Source organism: Stigmatopora argus, chromosome 5 (genome assembly GCF_051989625.1).
Source record: "Stigmatopora argus isolate UIUO_Sarg chromosome 5, RoL_Sarg_1.0, whole genome shotgun sequence".
NCBI classification, from domain to species: domain Eukaryota; kingdom Metazoa; phylum Chordata; class Actinopteri; order Syngnathiformes; family Syngnathidae; genus Stigmatopora; species Stigmatopora argus.
The window spans coordinates 7,670,983-7,694,289 of record NC_135391.1 but is presented as its reverse complement, the minus strand read 5'-3'; the positions used below and the strand labels follow the sequence as shown (position 1 = coordinate 7,694,289).

General features: G+C 41.0%; 3 protein-coding genes across 5 annotated transcripts; 2 read left to right on the top strand and 1 right to left on the bottom strand.

The window, feature by feature from the left end:
- Window positions 1–286: 286 nt before the first annotated feature.
- LOC144073920 (dihydropyrimidinase-related protein 2-like) lies at window positions 287–6,618 on the top strand. Its single transcript, XM_077599864.1, has 14 exons — window positions 287–442; window positions 1,529–1,617; window positions 1,846–2,030; window positions 2,190–2,354; window positions 2,621–2,682; window positions 2,801–2,881; window positions 3,271–3,339; window positions 3,426–3,546; window positions 3,626–3,782; window positions 3,997–4,138; window positions 4,218–4,388; window positions 4,569–4,748; window positions 4,837–5,029; window positions 5,115–6,618. Exons 1-14 carry the CDS (start codon window positions 401–403, stop codon window positions 5,204–5,206), a joined length of 1,749 nt encoding a protein of 582 aa, XP_077455990.1. The 5' UTR covers window positions 287–400; the 3' UTR covers window positions 5,207–6,618.
- Window positions 6,619–8,220: 1,602 nt separating this feature from the next.
- On the bottom strand, window positions 8,221–15,255 carry adra1aa (adrenoceptor alpha 1Aa). 3 transcript variants are annotated; one of them, XM_077599859.1, is made up of 3 exons: window positions 15,106–15,255; window positions 11,314–12,851; window positions 8,221–9,456 (listed from the first exon to the last, which is right to left on the bottom strand). In XM_077599859.1, exons 2-3 carry the CDS (start codon window positions 12,209–12,211, stop codon window positions 8,903–8,905), a joined length of 1,452 nt encoding a protein of 483 aa, XP_077455985.1. In that variant the 5' UTR covers window positions 12,212–12,851; window positions 15,106–15,255; the 3' UTR covers window positions 8,221–8,902. The 3 variants fall into 3 exon arrangements, with proteins under 3 accessions (XP_077455985.1, XP_077455987.1, XP_077455986.1); XM_077599861.1 differs by lacking the exon at window positions 15,106–15,255 and adding an exon at window positions 13,019–13,207; XM_077599860.1 differs by lacking the exon at window positions 15,106–15,255 and adding an exon at window positions 12,925–12,970.
- Window positions 15,256–21,603: 6,348 nt separating this feature from the next.
- Window positions 21,604–22,734, top strand: LOC144074426 (transmembrane protein 230-like). Its single transcript, XM_077600849.1, has 3 exons — window positions 21,604–21,751; window positions 22,045–22,167; window positions 22,253–22,734. Exons 1-3 carry the CDS (start codon window positions 21,656–21,658, stop codon window positions 22,391–22,393), a joined length of 360 nt encoding a protein of 119 aa, XP_077456975.1. The 5' UTR covers window positions 21,604–21,655; the 3' UTR covers window positions 22,394–22,734.
- Window positions 22,735–23,307: the final 573 nt, after the last annotated feature.

Sequence of the window (23,307 nt, the reverse complement as noted above, 5' to 3'; positions counted from 1 at the left end):
GCCCATGGATCTTTAACGCAATCAGTCACATTCCAATATATAGCATTAAACGATACCATACATGTTAGTATATAGTATAATAAGAAAACAACATGGAGCAGGGATGACAAGGGTGGGGTACTGCGCATGCGTGTTGCGACTTAACCCCTTTCTTGAGACTTGTCTTCTCGGATCTTCCTGTAAATCCGAAAATTTGAATGATATTATCACATTGTGGCAAACGTTTTGAATTGGAGCATTCAATAGCACATTATTAGCGTCATTCACCATCGTTACAAGTAGTTAGACAGGTGCAAATTGCCCTGGGCGTCGACTATCCATTGAGCATCCATTCATTCTTTCACCGGCTGCTGAGCTAGCGTTAGCTGAGAGGGGACCACTCCGAGGAGAAATACTCAAAATGTCTGGTTACCAAGGGAAAAAGAACATTCCTCGAATCACCGTGAGTATATTTTTCAACCAAGCGTTTTAACTCTGCTATATTATCGATTTTTATCCTTTACGATAGCTTAGCAAACCCATAGCCGTCCTAACCATCCAATTACCACGGAAAGCAGCATCCGTTTGTTTAGTTCCGTTAGTTTCCGTGAATTATACCTTCTTTTTGTTGCAGCAGGGTTTTTTATGTGTTATTTTTTAGTGCATTTTGGAGCCGCATGGCGCACTAAATATCGTGACAAAGAATAAAGTCGATGTAAAGTAGGTCACTGGACACCACCCATCCAAAAAAGCCATAATCTTGCAGCTGTTAGAGCCACATTGATTGGAGCAATATCGACATAAAATAATGGTGTTTATAGTGTTCAGTTAGCATGTTTTAACACTGCAACACTAACATGTTTTAACACTGCACTGAAAGCTGCAATGCGTCTGCGATCTTGACAACAGGTAGCTGTCAAATATAGACACTTCCATTACCTTATCTGACACGCATACTGCATACTCCAGAATGTATAACGATATTCTAAAATAAGCATTTTAGCAATGAGTGAAATATAATTCAAATGGGCTCACAAATGGATACAACATTAATATGGAAAAAAATCAAATTTAGGTGAAGACTGGACTTTGTGTTATGGTTTTGGCTCTATGTGATGGGAATATACTGTTTAACATCTAAAACACTATTTACAAATGTACATGCAATGAATTTCACCCCTGTTTGTTAGAGCATTTTACAATCATGGTAATGTTTCAATGTGTTAGTGTTCTAGAACTGTATTGTTAGCGCACCATGTGAATTGTCTAGTCTAAACAGCTTATCATTGAGGCCTTTATATCGTTATTCAGGGAAGTCGATACAATTTGGCACATTTTACTTAGGCAAACAACAGCCCTTTTATTGTTATTGTTGGTACAATGTGAATGTGACAGTGGTCAGATTGATATGCACTGATTGGCATGGGACAGTTGTTGCTAGTGTGCACCATATTAACAGGGAATCGGGCCTAACCAAGCAGTGCCATTAGTTGTTAACTCTTGCCTCACTGTCTCACACCACCACGACCTAACTGTCTGTACCTTACAGAGTGATCGTCTCCTCATAAAAGGAGCAAAGATCGTGAATGATGACCAGTCCTTCATGGCTGATATTTACATGGAGGATGGAGTCATCAAGTAAGTTTCAGTTTTTATGTTTCTTCCTTTCCCTGCATGAATATGTCATCATTTTTAATGTCCAATAAACAGGGATTGTGTTGACATATCTTACTTTGCGCTCAAACATTCAGCTATATATAAACATACAGTATATGATATAAAAAAATATCGACACACATGGTGGTGTCTTTCTAGTTTTTGCCTAGTATGTATTTGTATCGCTCAGTTCTTTTCCTGTTGTCACAGGCAAATCGGTGACAACCTCATTGTTCCTGGAGGGGTTAAGATCATAGAGGCTCACGGGAAAATGGTGATCCCTGGTGGCATTGATGTACACACTCGATTCCAGATGGTTGACCGAGGCATGGTGGCAGCAGATGACTTCTACCAGGGCACCCGAGCAGCCCTAGCAGGAGGCACCACCATGATCAGTAAGTTTTCATTGAAGGATCAATTTTCTGTGTGTTTTTTCAAATGAAGTCCAAAATCCCCTTCATAGAGATTAAATATAACATGACGCGTCGCGTGTACATATTACTTGGGGTTCGATAACTTGCATTAAATCAAACCTGTTTTGGGGTGTGTCCTAGTCGACCACGTGGTGCCAGAACCTGGCATAGGCTTGGTTGAAGCTTTCAAGCAGTGGAGAGAATTCGCCGACAGCAAATCCTGCTGTGACTACTCTTTCCATGTGGATCTCACCGACTGGAAGAAAGGCACACAGGAGGAGATGGAGACCTTGGTGAAAGAACATGGTAAGCAATCAGCATCCAGAGTACAACCGTTCTATTATTGCATACCAGCATGCAGCCATAAAAGAACCCCATCAATCATGTGTGTCACAAAAATCTCACTTTTTTCCCCCGTTCACTCTCTGCATGGTGTTAAAATATGTTTTGTCCAGATTCTCCCAAGTCTCCTTTGTAATGGTTACTTTGTTGTTTTACTCTTTCTTCTTTGGATTCTCCCTCCTTTGCTCTCCCTTTTCTACTTTTTGCTCTCATAAGTTTTCTATCTTCAGGTGTCAACTCTTTCCTGGTCTATTTGGCCTATAAGGATATTTTTCAACTTTCTGATTCTCAGGTATGCTAAGATCTTGGATGACATTGGCGAGGTCTTCTTCCACCCAATTTTCATGTTTAATGCCTGTGTGTGGCTCAGGCTAATGTGCCGACTAGCATTTTTCATGATTTTGTTTTAGATTTACGAGGTGTTCAGCGTTATCCGAGACTTAGGTGCCATCGCTCAAGTGCATGCTGAGAATGGGGACATCATTGCTGAGGTAAAGATATTTACTGTAGAGGTACTATACTTTTGGATTATATAATCTGACTGTAAACCGCAGCCACCAAATTTTACGAGAACACATCTACTCTCTGTGCGACTGACGAAAAAAGATGTCCAATCACGTACCGTAAGAATTTAAGAGTTTATCAGCCAATGACAGGTGTACAAAAATGTCCTCCATCAGAAGTAGTGCAAAACCAAATTTACCCTATGACAACTAAAGATATTACCCGTATACAACATTTCAGGGTCGATACCGTGAGACTTTTGACAAACCCACTCAAGACATACATCTTATTGGACTGTTAAATTTTGTAGTCCAAAAATTACGCTACTGTAGAAACAATTCATCTCCAATATGTTGTTTCCTTTTGGATTTAACAGGAGCAGAAACGTATTCTCGAGCTGGGTATCACTGGCCCTGAAGGTCATGTGCTTAGCCGCCCAGAAGAGGTGAGGTGCTTTAAATTGAAATGGTACAGGCAAACAAAGAGCCTAAGAGAAATAGAGTACATTCTTTTGTTGTGTGTTCCCGACAGGTCGAGGCAGAAGCTGTCAATCGCTCTATCACCATAGCCAATCAAACAAATTGTCCTGTCTACATCACCAAGGTGATGAGCAAGAGTGCTGCAGATGTCATCGCTCTAGCCAGGAAAAAGGGTATGTGGTGAAAATTTGCCCTATTTCTTTTCTGCTACACAATTGCAATCGCAAGGACTCCTCCTGTTCATTTTCATAGGCTCTGTGGTTTTCGGAGAGCCCATCTCAGCTAGCTTGGGCACAGACGGGACCCATTACTGGAGCAAGAACTGGGCCAAGGCTGCGACCTACGTCACATCACCACCCCTCAGTCCTGATCCCACCACCCCTGATTACCTCAGCTCTCTGTTGTCATGGTTGGTGCTCATAATGAAAGACGGCACAAGATATTCCTGATCTGTGTGCTTGCTTGTATAACAAGTGTTCAGGGTTAACGTCACTTTTAGTGCTCTCACATGTTTCTTGTGATGTGAGCTGTCATCACCTGATCGATTTTATTTTTCTCCTTTTGTGCTTTCTAAAACTTATATTGCCACCTGAAATAAGAGTTTTGCATTCTGTACTATTCAGCGGGGATCTACAGGTGACGGCTAGCGCCCACTGCGCTTTCCAAACATCGCAACGCGCAGTAGGCAAAGATAACTTCACCCTCATTCCGGAGGGCACCACTGGAACTGAAGAGAGGATGTCTATCATCTGGGACAAATGTGTGGTGAGGGACAATATCCACTCTGCAAACAATCCTCCTCTATTGGTGTGTGCTCAGACCTTCCTGTGATATGTGCCGCTAGGTGACCGGAAAGATGGATGAGAATCAGTTTGTGGCAGTGACCAGCACGAATGCAGCCAAGATCTTCAATCTTTTTCCACGCAAGGGCCGCATTGCTGTGGGCTCTGATGCCGACCTTGTCCTGTGGGACCCAGATGTCACCAAGATCATCTCGGCCAAGAACCACAACTCGGTATTTGTTTAGGTGTTTTATAAATTGGTAGTTTCCTCACGTTTCTTTCCCCAATCCATGAATGAATGTTGTCCAATTCAAGGCTCTCAATGGCCTCTAAATATGTGTGTAAATTGTTGTTTGTCTATACATCCCATTGGATTGATCAAAAAGCCAGCTCACACTCTTCTCTCCCGCTAGGCTATAGAGTACAACATTTTTGAGGGCACGGAGGTGCGCGGAGGTCCTCTGGTGGTGATCAGCCAAGGTAAAGTTGTGCTGGAAGAAGGCAGCCTGCACACAACAGAGGGCTGTGGGCGCTACATAAGCCGTAAAGGCTTTCCGGACCACGTGTACAAGAAGATAAAGGCTCGTAGCAGGGTACGTCCACATGGGGAAAGAATGACCTTCCTCAGTGTCTACCATGCGGCCAGTGAACTCACACTGACGAATTGATCTGATCCTTCAGCTGACAGAGTTGCGCGGAGTCCCCCGGGGTCAGTACGATGGGCCGGTGTGTGAGGTGATTCTTACACCCAAGGTTTTGTCCTCCGTGCCCACTGCAAAGACTTCGCCGACCAAGCAGCAACAACAACAACAACAACAACAATTCATTCAGCAGCCCATGCGCAACCTCCATCAGTCCGGCTTCAGTCTGTCAGGTATAAGTCAACTTCGGTCTCTGTCGAACAGCAATTTTACGTACAGTTTTTTTGTGAATACGTCTTGTAATGATGTCCTTGTTAGGTGCCCAAATTGATGACAACGTTCCACGCCGCAACACCCAGCGCATTGTGGCTCCCCCTGGAGGAAAAACCAACATCACCAACCTTGGTTAAGCTGTTTCGCAAATGCACCCAGGTAGCGGGAAGCAAAGGAATGGCGGTCTGTCGCTCCTTATCTTGCCCTGCAATACAATTTTTCATTGTCACTCACTGTTATGTTGTATTGAACATTAACAAAAACACTTACTAATTTAATCTAATAGGGACCATTTAAGGTAATTGAAGCTTGCTTGCCAATTAAACTTTTCTTGACTTCATGGGCCATTTTCCATTTTAGGACCATCAGTTTTTCCCATTTCTTGAGTGTGCGGAAAGGTCAATTCTCAATTGTTGTTACAGTATCCTCTTTCTTTTCTTGTAGATAAGTTCATTTGTAATCACCAGAAAACAAGACTACAGATTTTGTTTTCTCCCTGCTGTTTGATCTCGCTTTTCATTTTGGTCTTCCTCATGTGCTATAGTTGCACTTTCTATTTTAAGTTCCATCTGGTTTGTTTTGAAAAACGGAATGTGTTGAATTCATTTTAAGGTCAATTAATTGTTAATTCATTTAATTCTCACCCGGTATTTTGGAGGCACACAACGTTCGACATATTTTTTCTTAACTCACTTGAGCTCTTTTTTATTTGTTTGCCATTTCAACCTTGATAAGTAAATGATGTGTTTACTGAACAGAAAAGGGAAAGTTTGATGTGAGGTTTGCAGATATTTCTGCATCAGGTGCTATATGAGCAAGGCCAAGTATGTAAATGTGAAAGTGTTAAATGTTCTTGCACCCATACTCCATTGTCTTTGCTTTGGAGCCGCACCCGTTGATCAATTTAGCCACTTTGTGACACAAATTCATTATGCACCTGGACCAATCCAATCCAAATAATACACCCGTATGTGAGCTTGCAATTTGTTTTGTGGAGTGTCTATGTTTTTAGGTTTAATTGAAATAGCCAATTGCCTGTTTGCTAAGATGTCGATAGCACCCTGTATCTATGAAGGCTCTCGAAAAAAGTGATCCTCGAGACCTGACGGAACATTGCAACCTCAGATTCTTGTCTATTTAGAACTCTCGCTGCGTGCTGATAATGTATCCACTTCTCTCGTTGTTTGTGTCGTGAAACATGTACCACCAATCCAGTCCTACTAGGTCTTACCTTTACTTATTTATATTGCCAGTTGTTTGAAGCAGAGTAACAGTTAGAGTATGTCCCTCCAATGCTTGTGAAGTGCACACCTTGTATGCTGGACTAAATGTGAAGAGGATTAAATTATTTTGGCAGCGTTCTTGATAGTGTTTATTGAGCTGTAATATGCACCGCAGGTGTTGTCCCACTAAATGTGATATTAAGTCACGTATATCTTGTAGGATACCAAGTTTGACGGTATACAAATCACTGGTCCTTTCTGCATCCAATCTGACCTGTGTTGACTTAGGTGGAGTAAAATATTATAAATAAAACTTTTGGTACTGACTTCTTTGTAGACTTCATTGCTGTTGGGCATATTAGCAAATATAGGAAAGATTTTAACTGTGAAAAATGCATTGAAATTGAGGTCATTAAATACCCTACCACCCTTTTAGATGTGCTAAAAAAATCCAGAGGTAGTGCAAGTGACTTGGTAAGTAATATTAGTTACTAATCCAGCACTAAATTGTCCAGTCTACTTGATTTCAGCACTTATCTTTAAACACATTTCATGTATTTATACACAAATCATGAAAATTGCATGACAGAATCTTTTACTGTAAATGACAGATGTTTCCTCATCAGGCATATGATGTATTTTTTTGTTTTGTATCATCCCCAAAGAAAGAAAATAGTCAACAATGAGCTCATTGCAGAACTGAAAAGGTTTTTTTTCCATGCAGTCCAGGCTTGAGTTAGAATACATTCCACAGAGATACAGTGTCCAGACACTGGGTGGAAGCAAAGAGGAGAGAATAAACCTCATTATTTCACTGTCTTGTTTCAGGTATACAACCTGTTCCCCCGAAGGAGAAAAAAAATGATGTTAACACATTAAAACATTCATTCAGCCATTCCTTAAATGTACCTGACTTCCCCTTTTATAGAGAGCCGCTGGCTGTTATCCAAGTACCCCGTCTAGACATGAAACGATAAGCACTTTAATTATACAATGGAAAGGGCTTCCTAACGTCAGCATCTCCACCCACACGCGCTTTGGCGAGAAATTGCCTCAGAAAGACGTCACAAAACTGATCCCTTTTGAAGAACTTCACAAACATGAGTCATCGGCAGAACGTCTTATTTAGACAGTGTAAAATGAGAATAATAATTACATTCTTAACCCAAGTGTCTTTCTTATTCCCAAGATATAGTATTTTTCTCACATCCCTGGCAATGGAAAACCTTTTGGGCCCTATCTGTTCCGACATGACTGGACCAAAAAGCACAAAGCAAAAATGCACTTGGTGTTAAAGTACTTGAATCCTGCCATTCAGCCAATTTGGCACATTTGAGATGAAGCAGGTCCGATAAAGAAAATAAATTCAAAATCTTGCACAATGTCTGCCAATTGTGAACCCTTTATTTTCTTACTTCAGGTGCTTAAGCAAGTGTCCAGCACATTTGTCAATACAGTTTATTAAGAGTCTTGCACGAATTTCACGTCCTCAACTCCTGTTTGCATTAGACACCCTCAATAATTGGCCAATTAGTTTACTTATAACTTCTCTTAAGCCCGCATCTTACTTACAACTCTAAGTGTAATCAAATTACCCATTCAAATTCTGGCGTGTATGGAAAATGACCTCCCACGACGCAGGTATTTGTCGTAGGGGCTGATGGGCATAATCCCGACACAGAGGACAATAGAGAGAGGTGAGAATTAGGTCAGCGGGAACATCTCTGCTTTTATTGCTGATCTAGTGCCACCACCACTAATGGTATCTGTGCCGGGACGGCTTGATTTAAAGGTTAACAGTCGTGCCAGCCAATGACAAGCTCACTGGCAGCCCCCCAGTGTGAGAGAGCTAAAAGCTCCACTTGTACAGGGAAACTTAACACGTCGAAGGTTGAGAGAGACGCCACGGTGGAAGTCTGTCGGCCACGTTGGAAGTCTGTCGGCCACGTTGGCAGAGATCCTTTTGCCCTTTGCACTGAACGATGTCACTAGTAAATATCACCATACATGGCTCAGCTGACAAAGGCAACAAATTGCATATGTATATGGTAGAATGTATGGGTGAGAAAATCCCAGGGCAGGAATGTTTGAGATGACATGAGTTATCTTGACATCCAAATCTGCTTTTTTTTAAAAGAGGCTTGGGGGCTGGTCAGGATTGAGGTCAGCAACCACAAGGTCATCAAAAATTCCACGAGTATATTAAGACTTCCATCTGGCACAGGAACCAAAAGAGGTGCATCAATTTGTGGGAATGTGCAGAGGGAAGAATTAATGGGTAATATTTTTAATTTGACAGACTTGCACAGCGAAATATAATTATCATTATTTTTTGTGAGGGGACACATGCGAAGATATTTTAAGACCGTTTAAGCACAAACGACCCGCGTTATTTATCATGCACCAGAACAAAACATTTTCCCAGGATTTTAACCTTTGTCGTGCTATCTAACCATGATAGTTTTGCACCAAACTAAGATTTATTTGATAAACGTTTCTCGTCCAGGGGTGGCAAACAGTAGTACACATAACTGGTTTCAATGTTTTGAATCCAAAATAGTGGAACTTGGCTCAACTCAGTAAATCTGGTCTCATGTGAACATGCAGCGGTTATACAGGCTCCCCTTTATCCGACAAGGACAACTGATGGATTTTAATGGTGGGAAGATTTCCGACCGGAGGGGGCCGGGTGCAATCGCCCCCCCGCCGAGGACTCCCACCGCTGGGGACGCAGCAGCAGGCCCGCCGGAAGCTTCTTCTGCACAGTTTGGCTACTTTTCTGCTTCTGTCGGCAGCTCCGATTCCCCCAGCGGGACCGTCTGGGAAAACCTTCCACTCCCCGCTTCCCCGGGAGGACGGGGTCCCGGACAGGTCGGCGGGGGACGAGGAGCTGAGCCCACAGGATGCCCCCCTGCCGGAAAGGTTCAGAGTCAGGGGCTGGTTAGGGACGTGCACTTGACTCTGGCCTACAGCCAGATGATCATGTCGATGCGGTCTGGGACTGGCTCGTAGACAGTGAGCTCCCAGTAAACTCTGGAAGGCTTTTTTAAATTCCTGGTTCGAGCACGGGTAGATGATGGGGTTGATGCAGCTGTTAAAGTAGCCTAGCCAGAAGGTGATCTTGAAGACAACGTCAGGTGGTCTGTAAACAGGAAATATTGAGCCTGTGGAAATTAGATTAGATTAGATTAGTATTTTATTTCATCCCGTATTTGGGAAATTTCCTTGGTTGCCGTAGCAAGACAGACACACAAGACAATGTAGACCTAGGTAAAAAAATGATCGAAGAGATGCAGTGTTAACAAATAGACTCATTTAGAGTCAGACTTCAGTTTTAGTGACTAAGCTAAAAAGTTGAGAAATTGCTGCCGCGTTGTTTGTTACATTGAAGGCTGACTCACAACTTTTACGTCAAATGTTTTTTTGTATTCCTTTATATTTATTTTCCAGCAAAAGGAATGTTCCATTTCGACTGTCAAAGAAACTAAATATGAGACTATAAGGTTAGCGGGAGGGATGCTATTTTCAGTTTGTTTGTCTATCATTTACTGTCCAGGACATGGGGGGGGGGGGGGGGAAGCTGATGTGTGAGAGGCTTTATTGGACGCCCGCTGTAGATGACAAACACTGGCTTTGAAAAATGAGATGGGGATACACTGATAAACGGAAAGGGTGGAAGACGAGTGCTTGGGAGCAAATCATTTTGGGCCTCGTAGTCGAGGGCTATCATTTTATCCCCAGCTGGGCAAAATTCTCTATTATTGCCTGCACCCCTCGCTATGTTGTTTTATTTTTGGGGGGTGACAAGACTCGTGAAGCATCACTGCCCTGTCAAAAAGCATGTAACCTATTGCAATGTCTTAGATCATGTTGCCATGTCATGAATACTACCCTCAAATATGAGATTATATCTGGTGTTTAGATTTTTACCCATTCACAAACTTCTGTAAATTCAATTACCCACAGAGCCCTCAGTTGTCATCCTCGCAAGGTTTATAAAATATTTTTTTCCAAATTGCACGAGTTAAGGGGAAAAGACAAAAAATAACTTATTGATCTCTGCAAGCAGCAGCAACAATAATAGTCTACTTTTTGTTGAATTACACAAAACACCAATGAAAGGACCTACAAAAACACGTGGTCTTGCCTAGTTTATAGTTTTTTAAAATGTATTTATTTGCTCTTTTAAAGCTACCAGTGCAAATTGCTGTCCAATAAATTCAACATCTATCATAATTGTCTTAACTACAAATAGAAAACATGCTTTCTATACCTTTAAACATTGAGCTGTAAGAGTTAACAACTTAACATCAATCAATACATTCCATCACGTAATTCCATTTTTTTAACTTTTTGTGTGATTTTCCCTGAGTGATTGTTTCGCATCATAAAGCTTGACTTGAGTTTGATGGGTCTGTCTGCCTGTCCGTTCCCAAGATTGCGATTAAAAGATTCATGGACAACAAGGCGCGGAGGACGTTGGATTGAAAGTTCAATCATGGAGGTAGGTGTAAAAGACCGCTCAAATTAGTCGCCTTTTTAATGTTCCTGGCCGAGTCAAGAGGATATTTATCTTCTATGGATTCAACGTCATTGTCCTAAAAAGGGACATTTTAATTATAGTCATTCAACTATTTGTTTGTGCTTAAATTGCTGTTGTTGGCGTAAATGCAGAATGTAGTTTTCGTAAAGCAAACTAACCTTTGATCATCTACTTAACTGTAACAGGTTCTGTTTTTAATTATGATTCTATCTCGACTACACAAATGGCGTTTTAGTGAAGCTAATTTATACTCATTTGTATTCAAATCAAACTACAATTTTATGTGCACAGGAAATTTGGAATACTTTTTAACACAAAAAAAACGTTTTCTATGCTGTAGGACTGATGAGCAGTAGCGTAGTCTCCATTATAGTCAGTGCTAGATTTTACGGCATACCTGATATTGCGACCAGTGAGAAAAAACACACAAAATGGTTGAAAAGAGTGTCATTATTAGAAATAATTAGTTGATACTCACTGATTGGGAGGACCAGGAAAAAAGGCAGCCAACACAGTATGAAGCAGCCCACCACAATGCCCAATGTCTTGGCCGCCTTCTTCTCTCGAGAGAACTTGAGCAATCGCAGGGCGAAATGGGTGCGTCTTCGAAGCGCCTCGTCGTCACTCACGCTCGCGTTACCCCGGTGAATCCTCAGCGTGACGAATTCCGAATCCGACTTCTCCCGTTTCTGACCTTCCCTCAGGCTCCGGCTCTCTCTGCGAGCCACCACGTACACTCTGCAGTACATGACCAGGACGACGGTCAAGGGTAGGTAGAAGGAGCCCACGGCGGAGAAGATGGCGTAGGCCGGCTCCTCCGTGATCTTGCAGACGGATTCGTCCTCCGGGGCCGGCTCTTTCCAGCCGAACAGGGGGCCGATGGATATGACCACGGACAGAACCCACAGAAACGCGACGGCCAGCAGAGCTCTGCGCTTCGTCATTATCGCCGGGTAACGCAGCGGGTAGCTGACTCCGATGTAGCGATCCACAGAGATCACACACAGGCTCATGATGGAGGCCGTGCAGCACAGCACGTCCACGGCCGCCCAAACATTGCAAAAGACCCGCCCGAAAACCCAACGTTCCAGGATCTCGAATACGGCGGAGAAAGGCAGCACCGTCGAGCTCAGCAGCAGATCGGCCACCGCTAGATTGACGATGAAATAATGGGTGACCGTGCGCAGGTGGCGGTGGCAAACTACCGAGAGGATGACCAGAATGTTCCCAACCACTCCGAACACGATGAAGACGCCAAGCACCAAGCCTACCACGACGGGCTTGATGGCGCTCAGGTCTAGGGTCAACAACTGACTGCAGTTGGAGCAGTTTTGAGTCAGCGGAGGCGGTGTCATGTTGGGCAATGCGGGCACCATCTGTCCCAATGCCGGAGTCGGTAAGCAGCCCAAAACTGTCCTTTAAGCCTTTAGGTGTACGTCCGAAATTGTAGTCTTCAGTCTTGACCAGGTTTGAATGATGGAAGTAGTGAATGTAAGGCGTACCAGTCTTAAAAAGTCGATGGAAGTCAGATACTAGAGCCCAATCTTGCTTGTGTGCTCTGACAGTCAAGGTTTCATGACAAACAACGTCAGAAGTGGGTTGGCCCAGTTAGAACAGGTGACTGCAACTTTGGGGGTACTTGTAGGACACATCTGGCTAGCTTAACAGTTGGCATGTCCACTGTACAGTTTCAGCCCAGTAAAAGTGGCCCCAAATGCACTTGAGAGTCTCATTCCGCAAATTTTGCTCTGTCTCCTTGCACTTGGAATGTTTAGTTGTCTAATTAGAAAGGCAACTATCTAACTCAATTGAGTTCCTTCTGTGTACATTTTTTTTCAGTCCATAAAGTCTGTTTTGAATCCAAGTTTAGAGTATTAATCTCCAAAGACATCATTCAAGTCCGTGACGCCATTACAGGTGGTCGCAGTGCAGTCATGTTCCAGATTGACGCTCTTGATTGCTGGCGTAATTGCTGCACGAATACAACAGGCGTGGAACAGATGCAGCATCCCCAGCCTTTGAAAGGAGAATGGAAATTAAAACTGCCATTAGAAAAACAAAAGCAATCAAAACCATTTTGTCTCTTTACATTGTCTGCCCCGCTCTCTTCCCGAGAGTCGGATGACTCAAGATCAATGTGACTACCGCTTCATTATGTCCACTTTAGCCCAAAAAGTATTTACATGTAAAGCCTACCCGAGCAGAATCAATCTGGGAAAATAACGAGAGAGTTCAAATAGGCTCGACGCTATTCCTTCAGGCCTTCAATATTGTCAGACTGGTTGAATTTATTCATCTCAAACAATCCACAGATGGTGAAAGGTGAATGCATCACGTGGTCCCCTCGTGTCTCTCCCCCTCTCCACAGTGCAACGCGCTATTAACCATTGACATTTGCCGCAAATTTCTACTTGCTACTCCAGACCGAGCTCTTTGGAGTGTTTGATGGACTCCACGCTGCTGATAAGTTCTGCTGCGTGATCACCTGGTGGAAAGAACGCCGTCGCTGGCATGCTGTGGTCAATGGGAAGCATTTGGAAAAGTGTATACTTATATTTTTGTCTAGGCGTGAAAACATGTACGAGTATTGTATGTAGTAATAATGGAGGTGATCCTACTTTGCTGGTTTTTGATTACACGTCTGGTTTACATTATCCATGAAAAACGAGAGATTCGTTTGAGTCTGCAAAGGTGGCTACAGCCTTAGAAAACATAAAAATACAAATGTATATCCACGGGGGCTATCTACCTGGAATAAATCACTTTTGACATAATATGCATGCAACTGTGAAAGCTTTTCTTGCATATTAGCATTCCATTTAAATGAATGGACCAATATCTCAAGTGTTAAGATGTAAAATGTCATGTTTTGTTGGGGTTTGGTGGCTGGGTGCATTTTCCTTGTGTGTCCTGACTGCGTGATTGTATGAGTTTCACCTGGTGTGTTCTTTCTGGCTCCCCTTCCCTCGTGTGACCCAGGTGTTCGTTATTGTCATCAATCCCTGTCTGTGTATTTAAACCCCGTGTTTGTGTGTGTTGGCATGGAAGTGTTTTCTGTCCTCGTTATGTTTGCGGTGTTGTCGGTGTGTGTCTCCTCTGTTTTCGTCCTCCAAGTTAAGTCGTATTTTTATTAATTACAATCTAGAATGCATGTGTGGGGTCGGAAATGACCCCATAAACTGTTATGTATGCAGGTCTTGGCTGTTGGTGTATTCTAGCGTTACGATCTTTACGTATATAAGCTCCCAATATCATGGCAAAAAGAGAATTGGCACATGCACTAACCCACGATGTCGTTAATAAGGGGGGACTGAGATCCGGAATCATGTCAAGGACATTTTGGGACATGGGGTGACTCCTTGGGCTGCGGTTATTTTTAAGTGGAAGCGTAAACATCCACTCTGGCTCAGTTGCAATCTCCACCTCCTTACGCAGGATAAGCAACGGCACTCGCTGTCCAGTCTTCTTTAAGAATGACGGCGCAAGGGACTCATTCCCAAAATTAGCCTTTGCCGGGCACTGGGCCATAAACTACATTTTTAGGATTAAAAAACATTTCTAATGAAAAACTATTTCACATCATGTCTTAAATGCAAATGAGAGGATGCTTGCGATACTTTAGGAGATATTAATACAACAGGATCTACGTAAGAGGGTGAATGACCTTTTTACGGACTTCCAGTATAGACAATTTTACTGGTTTATGTACACTTGTTGGAGAATTCATGCATATCTAGCACAAAAAATTCAATAGTTGTGCCTTTACAGAAAAATATCACAAATTCAGTCTCTCAATGAGCCTAATTCTGTAACCAAAATATTAGCCACAACTCAAAAAAGGCAAAAAATGCTCGTTTTATAGTTTCTAATTATTTTTTTAGTCTTACAGCTCCTGTACAAAATTGCATGACAGGTAACCATTGCGGTCGACGTACGATCTCTGTTGTTTTTGGCACTGCAGGTGTACCTAATGTTGTGGTCAAGGCATTTTACTCTATGAAATCCTGAAAGTCAATTTAATGGAGAATGGTTTAACTAAATGCCACGGGTTCACGATGCCATACTATCCAATACCATAACTAATTCATGCAAATATTTCATTTGATTCCCCTCATTTCCAATTGGCAACTACCTCCAAATGCTTCTCATGACATCCTAAATGTAGCAACTGAAATAGGATTCAATTCTAGGAAAATTTCCAAATGATGTCAAACACTTCTTTCTTTCTCTTATCTCTTATTTTCTTATATCTTAAATAAAGCGGACTCACCCGTGCCTTGTGGTGTATCGAACATCTCTCGCAATGTCCTGGTCACGGTGTCTCTGCCTGCACCAGAACAACCGGCGAGGAGGAGAAGATAGCATCACGAGTGAGTCGATTCACTGAGCCCCCTTCACGTGCTCCAGTCCAATGACGGCGAGTACTTAATGACCCCCCCTCCTCCTCTCAGCCCTCCGTCTACTTGGACAGCGCGTCTCCCATCAGCACCCGGTGGAGCATCCTTATTCTTGCCCTCCTCCCGGCCACCCACATACCCTTCCTCGCTCCTACGTCATCCAGAAAAATCCCTTTGCGTCTCCCTGCGACTTTCCATCGACGCTCGGACAACTTTGAAGACTTTTAGGAGCCGTGTTTCAACTGACTGAACTTGATGGCTGCGCTTAAAGGAATTGCCCAGCTAATTCAATTATAAGCGTGCACGCCGGCGATTGTTTGAGCCTCATCTTCATCATCGAGGGAAAGATTGGCCGTTAATGTGGGAGCATACGTGTTGAATAATAGAATGGTCTTCTTGAATTGGCACCTTGCAGATGAATCGCATTTGCCTGTTGCACCCCAAGCAATTTCAAAGGCGCATTAACTGAAAGGTTTGAATTATTTAAAAACATATCAGGGAAATGGGAACAAGGTTAAACTATAGATATTTATGTTCATTCTGAGTTTTAGACCTGTATAAGACAAGTGCCTCATTTCGTGAAGAAAAACAAAATGAGTACAATTAAAATAAATGGAAACAGAAAAAAAACACTTTTTGGCGACCAAAGATGTCATATTAATTAAAGTGAGAGGACTGTTGCAGTACCATTTTTGGCCACCAGTCTTACATATAATATATTGCTCTTTTAACTCATTGCATGCCATAGAACAAGGGTGTCAGACTCGGATTGGTTCGTGGGCCGCTTTAACGTCAACTTGATTTCACGTGGGCCGGACCATTTTAGATATAATAGTTAGATATTTTTTTATAAATGGATTAAAAGAACTGGTTTAAAAGCCCTGAATATTCAGTTTTTTTATAGATCTAAAACAATGTTTATTTTTTTTTACTTTTTTAAAATATATTTTTAGATTTTACAAAATGATTTTTGAACTAAAAACACAGAAAAAATGGATAAAAATTACAATTATTGATTTAAAAGGGGGAAAATCAGGAAATTAAATATACATCTATGGGGGGCTGGCAGGAATTCTTGTTTTTTCGCCCCTCCCAGTCAAGATGGATTTTGGACGTCAAGCATCGCCAATGGCATCCAATTGGTTACATCTCTATAAAGGGTTGATCAGGAGACATGAAAGCAAACAGAAAGAAAGAGGGTTTTAATATTAAATTATGACATTTTAAAGGACAGGTTAAGAGGGCATGATGGTAGTAGACTAATATCTCCCTCTTCACAATTACACTCCTTGCTCCCCAAAGAACACGCAGACTATGTTAATTAAATACTTAATAAACTCACAAATTAGTAGTACACAGCAAAGAGGGAGGGACAGTTGCACGGGAATTTCATTATGAAAGGCATGAACAGAGGAAAGGCATACGTTTATTTGTCAAATCACTATTTACGTAAGCAAATCCGCTGCGCCTTCACAAAGCCAATAAATCAAAACAAGGGGGAAGAAATGAGAATCAAGATGAAGTCAGATATAATATGGAAATAAATCAAAACAAAAAGTTAACATGACAAAATGCCATTATGAATCACAGAAATAAAACCATGACGGTGAAATAATGTGTTGAGAACAATAACGCAAAGCAAATCTCAGATTATACATTAACCAGTGGGGAATTTGGTGACATGAATATGAAATGTAACATTTATGCAAATGACTTTCCATTGTATTCATGCATAACTGCCTTGCAAACACACACCCAAGCTCCCCAATTTGTGTTGTACTGGAGCAGATCAATTGCTGGGAAACAACAAATGAATAAATATTTCACCTGAAAATGCAAAAGAATAACCTGAGTCTTGAAAAATAACCTCTTGAATTCCATTCTCATCCCATGTGCGCCTATCTTTGCATCTTAAGGGTCCATCGTGCTATCTCAAACCTGTTGGAAAAGCAATTACCTGTTTGTAAGGCTCGGATGACGACTTTTGAAAGGTACCCAAATCAATATCTCCGCATTGGCGGATACGCTCCCCACCATGGAGACAACCTCAGCCAACATTAGCGTGAATGCCTCGCGCTAATTTTGACATTTGCAGTGACATTCGCCTAATTGCTTTAATTAATCACCTCTCCCATCTTACTGATGGATGAACGTGCTCAGATTTTCATCTCTGAACAATTTCGGCACGTGCAGGACCAAAAAAAAGAAAGGAAAAATTCTGTCCTGTGTTATCTTTGTTGCAATGATATTTTTGAAGCCGCTGCTCCTCAGGGTGAGACATTTTTTATAGAGTGCTCCGAAAGGTGCTGGGCTGCGTCATTTGGTTTATGAAGTGCCTGATATGGTGACAGCTGTCCACCTACACTCACCTGATTCCTTCCATGGCCATCTCTCAGACAGCAAAAGCACTTGAGTCATATACGGATTTAAAAGATATGACAACCTAACTGGCTACAACCAAACGGAATCAACATAAACAAAGTCAATTTTCTTATGCATTGAGTGCGACACCAGCATTAGTCAAGTACCAGCAATGTTTCTAAATTGCTTTTAGTTCATGTGGAAAACAGAGAAATGTCCCCCCTTTTCCTTTTCACATTGAGTCTGCATAGATATGAGTCGTAATGTTCAATAAAGGAGCACATCTGTCTGCCAAAATGATTTATCCTCTGTGTCTGCCGCGCCGCCGAACAGAGAACGACGACATTATCGCTATATTTGCATGTCTATTTTCAAATCTAAAAGCACCTGGATCTGTTGTACCCACATGTTGCTGCCTTTAAAATATTTTTTCCAATCTTCAAGTGCTCTAATGGTTCAGCCTTTGAATTTTATGAGAGGTTTTGTGCACTCACTAATGAAGGACCTCATTATCTTAGCAGACAGAACAGGTCTCTAATTAAAGCCTAAATGCTATTCTCTTGCTGCAATGTGTCACCCAAAGGCAATACTTACACGTGGGAAAAAAACCCCACACGATCTTGTTTAAAAGTCTGCGTTTTCTGCTGTTGAAGTGTCAGAGATGAGCTAACATGACAGCATACGCGACTAAATTGTTCCCCTCCGACCAGGAATGACTTTTCTATCACCTAATTAATTAATCACAACTCCAGATGGCACCCCAGCAGTGCTGTTATGCCACATATGCAGCATCGATGATTCCCAACGAAGCAAGAATGAGAACTGTCAGGTTTAAAGAGAATGCCACAGTTCATATTTGAATTATGAGATGAGTCAGGTAAATAAGATCATTCACTCATTTTCCATTACGCTTATCCTCACGAGGGTCGGGGGGGAGCTGGAGTCTATTCCAGTCATGTATATTGGCAGTAGGCAGGGGGATACCCGGAATTGGTTGCCAGCCAATCACAGGCCACAAGGAGATGAGCAACCATTTACAATTACACCTAGGGACAATTTAAAACCTTTAAACAGCCGACCATGCATGTTTTAGGATGTGGGAGGAAACCGAAGTACCTGGAGAAAACCCACGCAATCATGAGGAGGGGATGCAAACTTCACGCAGGAAGGTCGGAACCCACCAGGGATTGAACCCTCCATCGCAGAACTGTAAATTGGATTGGTAGGATAATCTTTTTTTTGTATTTTTCACACAATTGTACTTTACCTGAGTTCTTTCATTCATTTTCAGAAGTGCTTATTCTTACTTCTTGGCTGTTTATACTGAAAAAAAGGATTAAATTGGCTGTATTTCCAAAGCAAAGCTATTTATGTACACAGTGATAGAAATTTTCAAATGTATTTTAGACATAAAATGTCTCGTAAGAGAAAATATCTCCCGATTGAAGTGGCATGAATATTTAATGAGATTCTTAAAGATCTTGTATATGTTTTGTATATGTATCTATGTTCAACATAACATAGATTAATTTTGTGTGTCTGCAAAATATAAGAAAGAAACTCTAATTGTGAATTATAGTCACCCTAAATTACAACCACCACAAAAATGGACACTTATTTTTATGACAGTCGCATTGAAAATTGGCTTTTTGAAAAACAGACTTTTTACCAAGACTTCTATATTGACTCAAACTGGATACTTTGAGCGGCCGTAATGTTGCAGCCAGGCATTTTGAATGGAAGCACATTTGTCTGCAGAACATCAGATAAATGAAAGAGTGGGCTGGGTGGCATAAATGATGATGGATTTGGACAAATGAAGAGCCAGGATTAAGAAACTTGGATTTGGCACACAAACGAGGCTGTGCCATGCAGCAGTATTAGTATTTGGAGTCTGTATACGTATTTGCATTGCATATGTAGAAACACTTAATACTCCCACCCCTTAAAAGTGCAAATACTGTCATGTAATAGAATATCAAGTTGAGATTTTGTTTTATTATTATATAGGAACATAACTCTGTATACTTAGTGCTGCCTGGTGCACATATGATTTATACAAAATGCACTACTATATGAAACATAAATGGATGATTTTGTGGCTCATCGTCCCCACGAGAGTGTGACAATAGCCGGTGTCTTTCTTTATAACATCATTTACTGCCTTGTTTATAGTTGTGTGAGGAACTTCCTCCCCTGATATGTTTTGTCATCCATTTTTCTATTTTTCAGAGACCAGGTTGTTCTAAGCAACATTGTTCAGAATATAATTGCAGACAGTCCCTTTCACTTTCATACATAGCGGAGTATTGTTTAGGATCGGCGTTTGTCTGAGGCCATTTGGGAACAATCGTTTGCATTCGTGACGACGGCAAGTATACACAAAAGGCCAAGGTCATCCTTGAGCACCCACTTGCTCAATCAAGACTCACTGTGGAGAGTACAGTGCTTTCAGAGTTTGGTTTTTATTTTTTTTCATGCCGCAAGCACTTCTAATATCAATATGCATTTGGAAAATTATCACTTGGGAGATAATAGTGGGGGTCTCTTTCAAACGGTGGACATTTGTCATTGATTGTCGACAAGCCAGAGAGCTTTTTTTTTAATAATGACTGCCCCTCAAGGTCCCCATGGCAAACGGAATCCGGCCTACAGGAGAGTCCGTATTTGTCAATCTGGCAGCCCAATTTTCCAATACACAAGCAGGGTAAAGTTGGGCGGGGGCGGCGGGGTCAGCGTTACATTGACCTCGGCAGCATTAATTATTCTTTAGGGAAGAATTGTGGGCAAGCGTTGTTTTCGTAGAGAGTTATACTACAGGCTGTTTTTGGCATGTTGACAATGGCATTTAAATAAATAAATAAATAAATAGGATAACATTAATTAAAACGCCAATCTTGTGGGTGATTCCCTCTCCAATAACCGTTTTGCGATTGCCATATTTTAAATTTTTTTAATAAATAGTTCATTATTTTGGGGATTTGTTGAAAATTAATAGAAATTGTGCTAATGATTTGGTTGTTGCTGCAAGCAACAAAATGATAAGGATATTGCAAAAAATATATATACTTACATTTTAACTAGCCCCCAAAAAAGGAAAACCCAAAATCATAAAACAACTATATTTTTCACATTGGAATTTTTTCATGTAGATTTATTTATTTTAAACAAAATTTTAAAATTCTACAGTTTCCTACATTGATTCCTACATCTTGTTCGGTTTTAATCCCTCAGAAAAAGAAAAGACATTGTTTTCATTAGCTCCATCTACTGTTAAATCTGAGAAGTGCAACAGAATGTAGGCCCACCGAAGCTTCTTGTGCGGGCCAAATTCAAGCTACTTTTATAATTTGCTGCAGGACAATAAAAACTGGGCCGCAATTAGGAACACCCCTGGTGGAGAAGAAAAATATGAATTTATTATTAGAATTCGCATTTAAAAACTAGGATGAATTATCATTAGACCAGTCATATCCACTTGTTTTCAGACATATACGTTGGAAAATGATCATCTATCATATATGTATGAGCAAAATGGTCGACTGGACGGGAACGATAGCTTGTGAGACGGAGCCCATTGCGATAAGAAAGATGAAATGAAAGCGCACGTACACTGGATAAATCAAATCTTGTGAATTCTGCAGCGCATTATGACCTGCTGTTGAAACTCAACAGCGCCCCCTCGTGGTTCAGATAAAACAGTATTCACTTCGGAGAATAGGAATGTTAAAGGTTTCGTATAAATAAATTATTTTTAAGGCGTGCTACGGTAAAATATCTTTTTTTCATTTCAATGACTTTTAAGATATGTCCTCTATATGTAAACAATGACGAAGAATTCCATTCTGCGCATGCGTCCTGAAAACCCGGAAGTGCCGCGCAGAAGCTCGAATAATCTCATCAGTTCATGTTTATGTTTTTCTTGGCTGCTTTGTTTGTGTTTAATACGTGTCTGTACACCAAGTAAAGGTCATTTACTAATTATATTGTATTAATACAAGAACCAAGTTCTTGTATTAAGTGGACGACTCTCTTAAGAAAGCTGTCAATAGCGAACCAAAGATGCCAGCTCGTAGTTTTGTGTCCAACGACGCTCCTGCCAGTAAAGTCAAGTATTCCAGGTTGGCCACTCATGACGACGGCTACATTGATTTACAGGTAGGTAATAACGACCCAAAAATTATAGATATGTACTTTGGATTGCAAACTATCTGGTATAGTTTTTTGATCAAATGAGCTGTATTGGTTAGTGTTAGAAATTTGGAGAATGGGATCTAATGAGGGAACTGTAGGAAAACAATGAGAAAATATTTTTATTTTTTTGTCAAGAATCATATTACACACCTGTAGCATGTATGTGCATTATATTTAAAAAAAACAAAATACATTAAATTCTACATCCCTTCTGTGTGATTAAGAAGTGTCATTAATGCAACGTTCTCGTGTTCCAGTTCAAAAGGAGTCCACCCAAAGTCCCATACAAAGCCATTGCACTGGCCACAGTCCTTTTCTTGATTGGAACTCTGTTAATTATCATCGGTTCTCTTCTCCTGGCTGGTTATTTTGGGGTCACTGTGAGTAGAAAAAAAGTTTCACAACACACACAATGATATTTCCTGGTCGTTTCTATGCATTAAAATGCTTTTCTAACTCTTTCAGCATTCTGATCGCACCGTTCCCGTCCTAGTGATAGGAATTCTCGTTTTTCTTCCTGGAATTTACCACTTGCGGATAGCTTATTACGCATCTAAAGGATATCCGGGATACTCCTATGATGACATCCCAGACTTTGATGATTAAATTCATTGTTTCTTGTAACAAAAGTCAGAAGTCTTCAAATTTCTGACATTCAAGCCTCCATGATGGAAAGTTAATTATTACTTTGTTTTTGGAAACCTTAGTTTTTACATTTTGTTGTTTCCTTCCCCTAATGAAAGAGCTCAAATGTACTCGCTTTGTTTGTCAGTAAATGAAAACTCTTAGGATTTATGACATTTTTGGTTCATTCATGCCGTTGTCATACCAGTGATTATATTATGATTTTACTATGACATTAGCAGGAGTGGTGTATGTATGTGTATATGTATTCTGATGTACAAATTAGCTATTGTGGGCAATATAAATACTTTGTGACTGCGCTACCGTTGACTTTGTATCAATTTTCAGTATTGATTTCTTTCTTGACCGTTAGTTTTACTTTTCCTCCCTATTTTTCCAAAGTTATCTATAATAATTTGATGACCTAAAGGCTTATATTTTTCTTCTTCTCATTCTCAGCTCAGCATAAATGGGGAACTTAATGCCTATTAGTGGTAATTTGGTATCATACCAGATATGTCCGAGTGAAGTCATTAAAATGTGTTTTTTTAGTGGCTAATCATAGCAGTAAGTGCATGGTAACAAACCAGCACGTTTCTGAAAACATCCCATTTTTGGTGTTGTTTCTGTTAACCTTTTAATGCACAACATTTTGACCTGGGTGAGCTTTTATTTTCTATATCTGCAATAAAATTAATTCCGTATTCAACTTATTCCTAGTGTTATTTGATTTTAATTGATATGCATTCTGAATGCATTTTTCTTGTCACTTTTTTTAATGTAAACACATTACTGACCCCAGCTGGGGTTGGCTCCAGCACCCCCGTCACCCTAATGAAAATAGAAAATGAGATGAGGTGAGAGACCTTACTGACCCATATTAATTTATTATATTA

Excerpts from the sequence above, each read along its gene's own strand:
- LOC144074426 (XM_077600849.1), top strand. The coding sequence starts at position 21,656 with ATGCCAGCTCGTAGTTTTGTGTCCAACGACGCTCCTGCCAGTAAAGTC. Across the intron at positions 21,752-22,044 it reads ACGGCTACATTGATTTACAG|TTCAAAAGGAGTCCACCCAA; the intron begins GTAGGTAATAAC and ends CTCGTGTTCCAG. Across the intron at positions 22,168-22,252 it reads CTGGTTATTTTGGGGTCACT|CATTCTGATCGCACCGTTCC; the intron begins GTGAGTAGAAAA and ends TAACTCTTTCAG.
- adra1aa (XM_077599859.1), bottom strand. The coding sequence starts at position 12,211 with ATGGTGCCCGCATTGCCCAACATGACACCGCCTCCGCTGACTCAAAAC. Across the intron at positions 9,457-11,313 it reads TTTCCTGGTCCTCCCAATCA|GCTCAATATTTCCTGTTTAC; the intron begins GTGAGTATCAAC and ends TAATTTCCACAG.
- LOC144073920 (XM_077599864.1), top strand. The coding sequence starts at position 401 with ATGTCTGGTTACCAAGGGAAAAAGAACATTCCTCGAATCACC. Across the intron at positions 3,783-3,996 it reads CTCAGCTCTCTGTTGTCATG|CGGGGATCTACAGGTGACGG; the intron begins GTTGGTGCTCAT and ends TGTACTATTCAG. Across the intron at positions 5,030-5,114 it reads GTCCGGCTTCAGTCTGTCAG|GTGCCCAAATTGATGACAAC; the intron begins GTATAAGTCAAC and ends TGTCCTTGTTAG.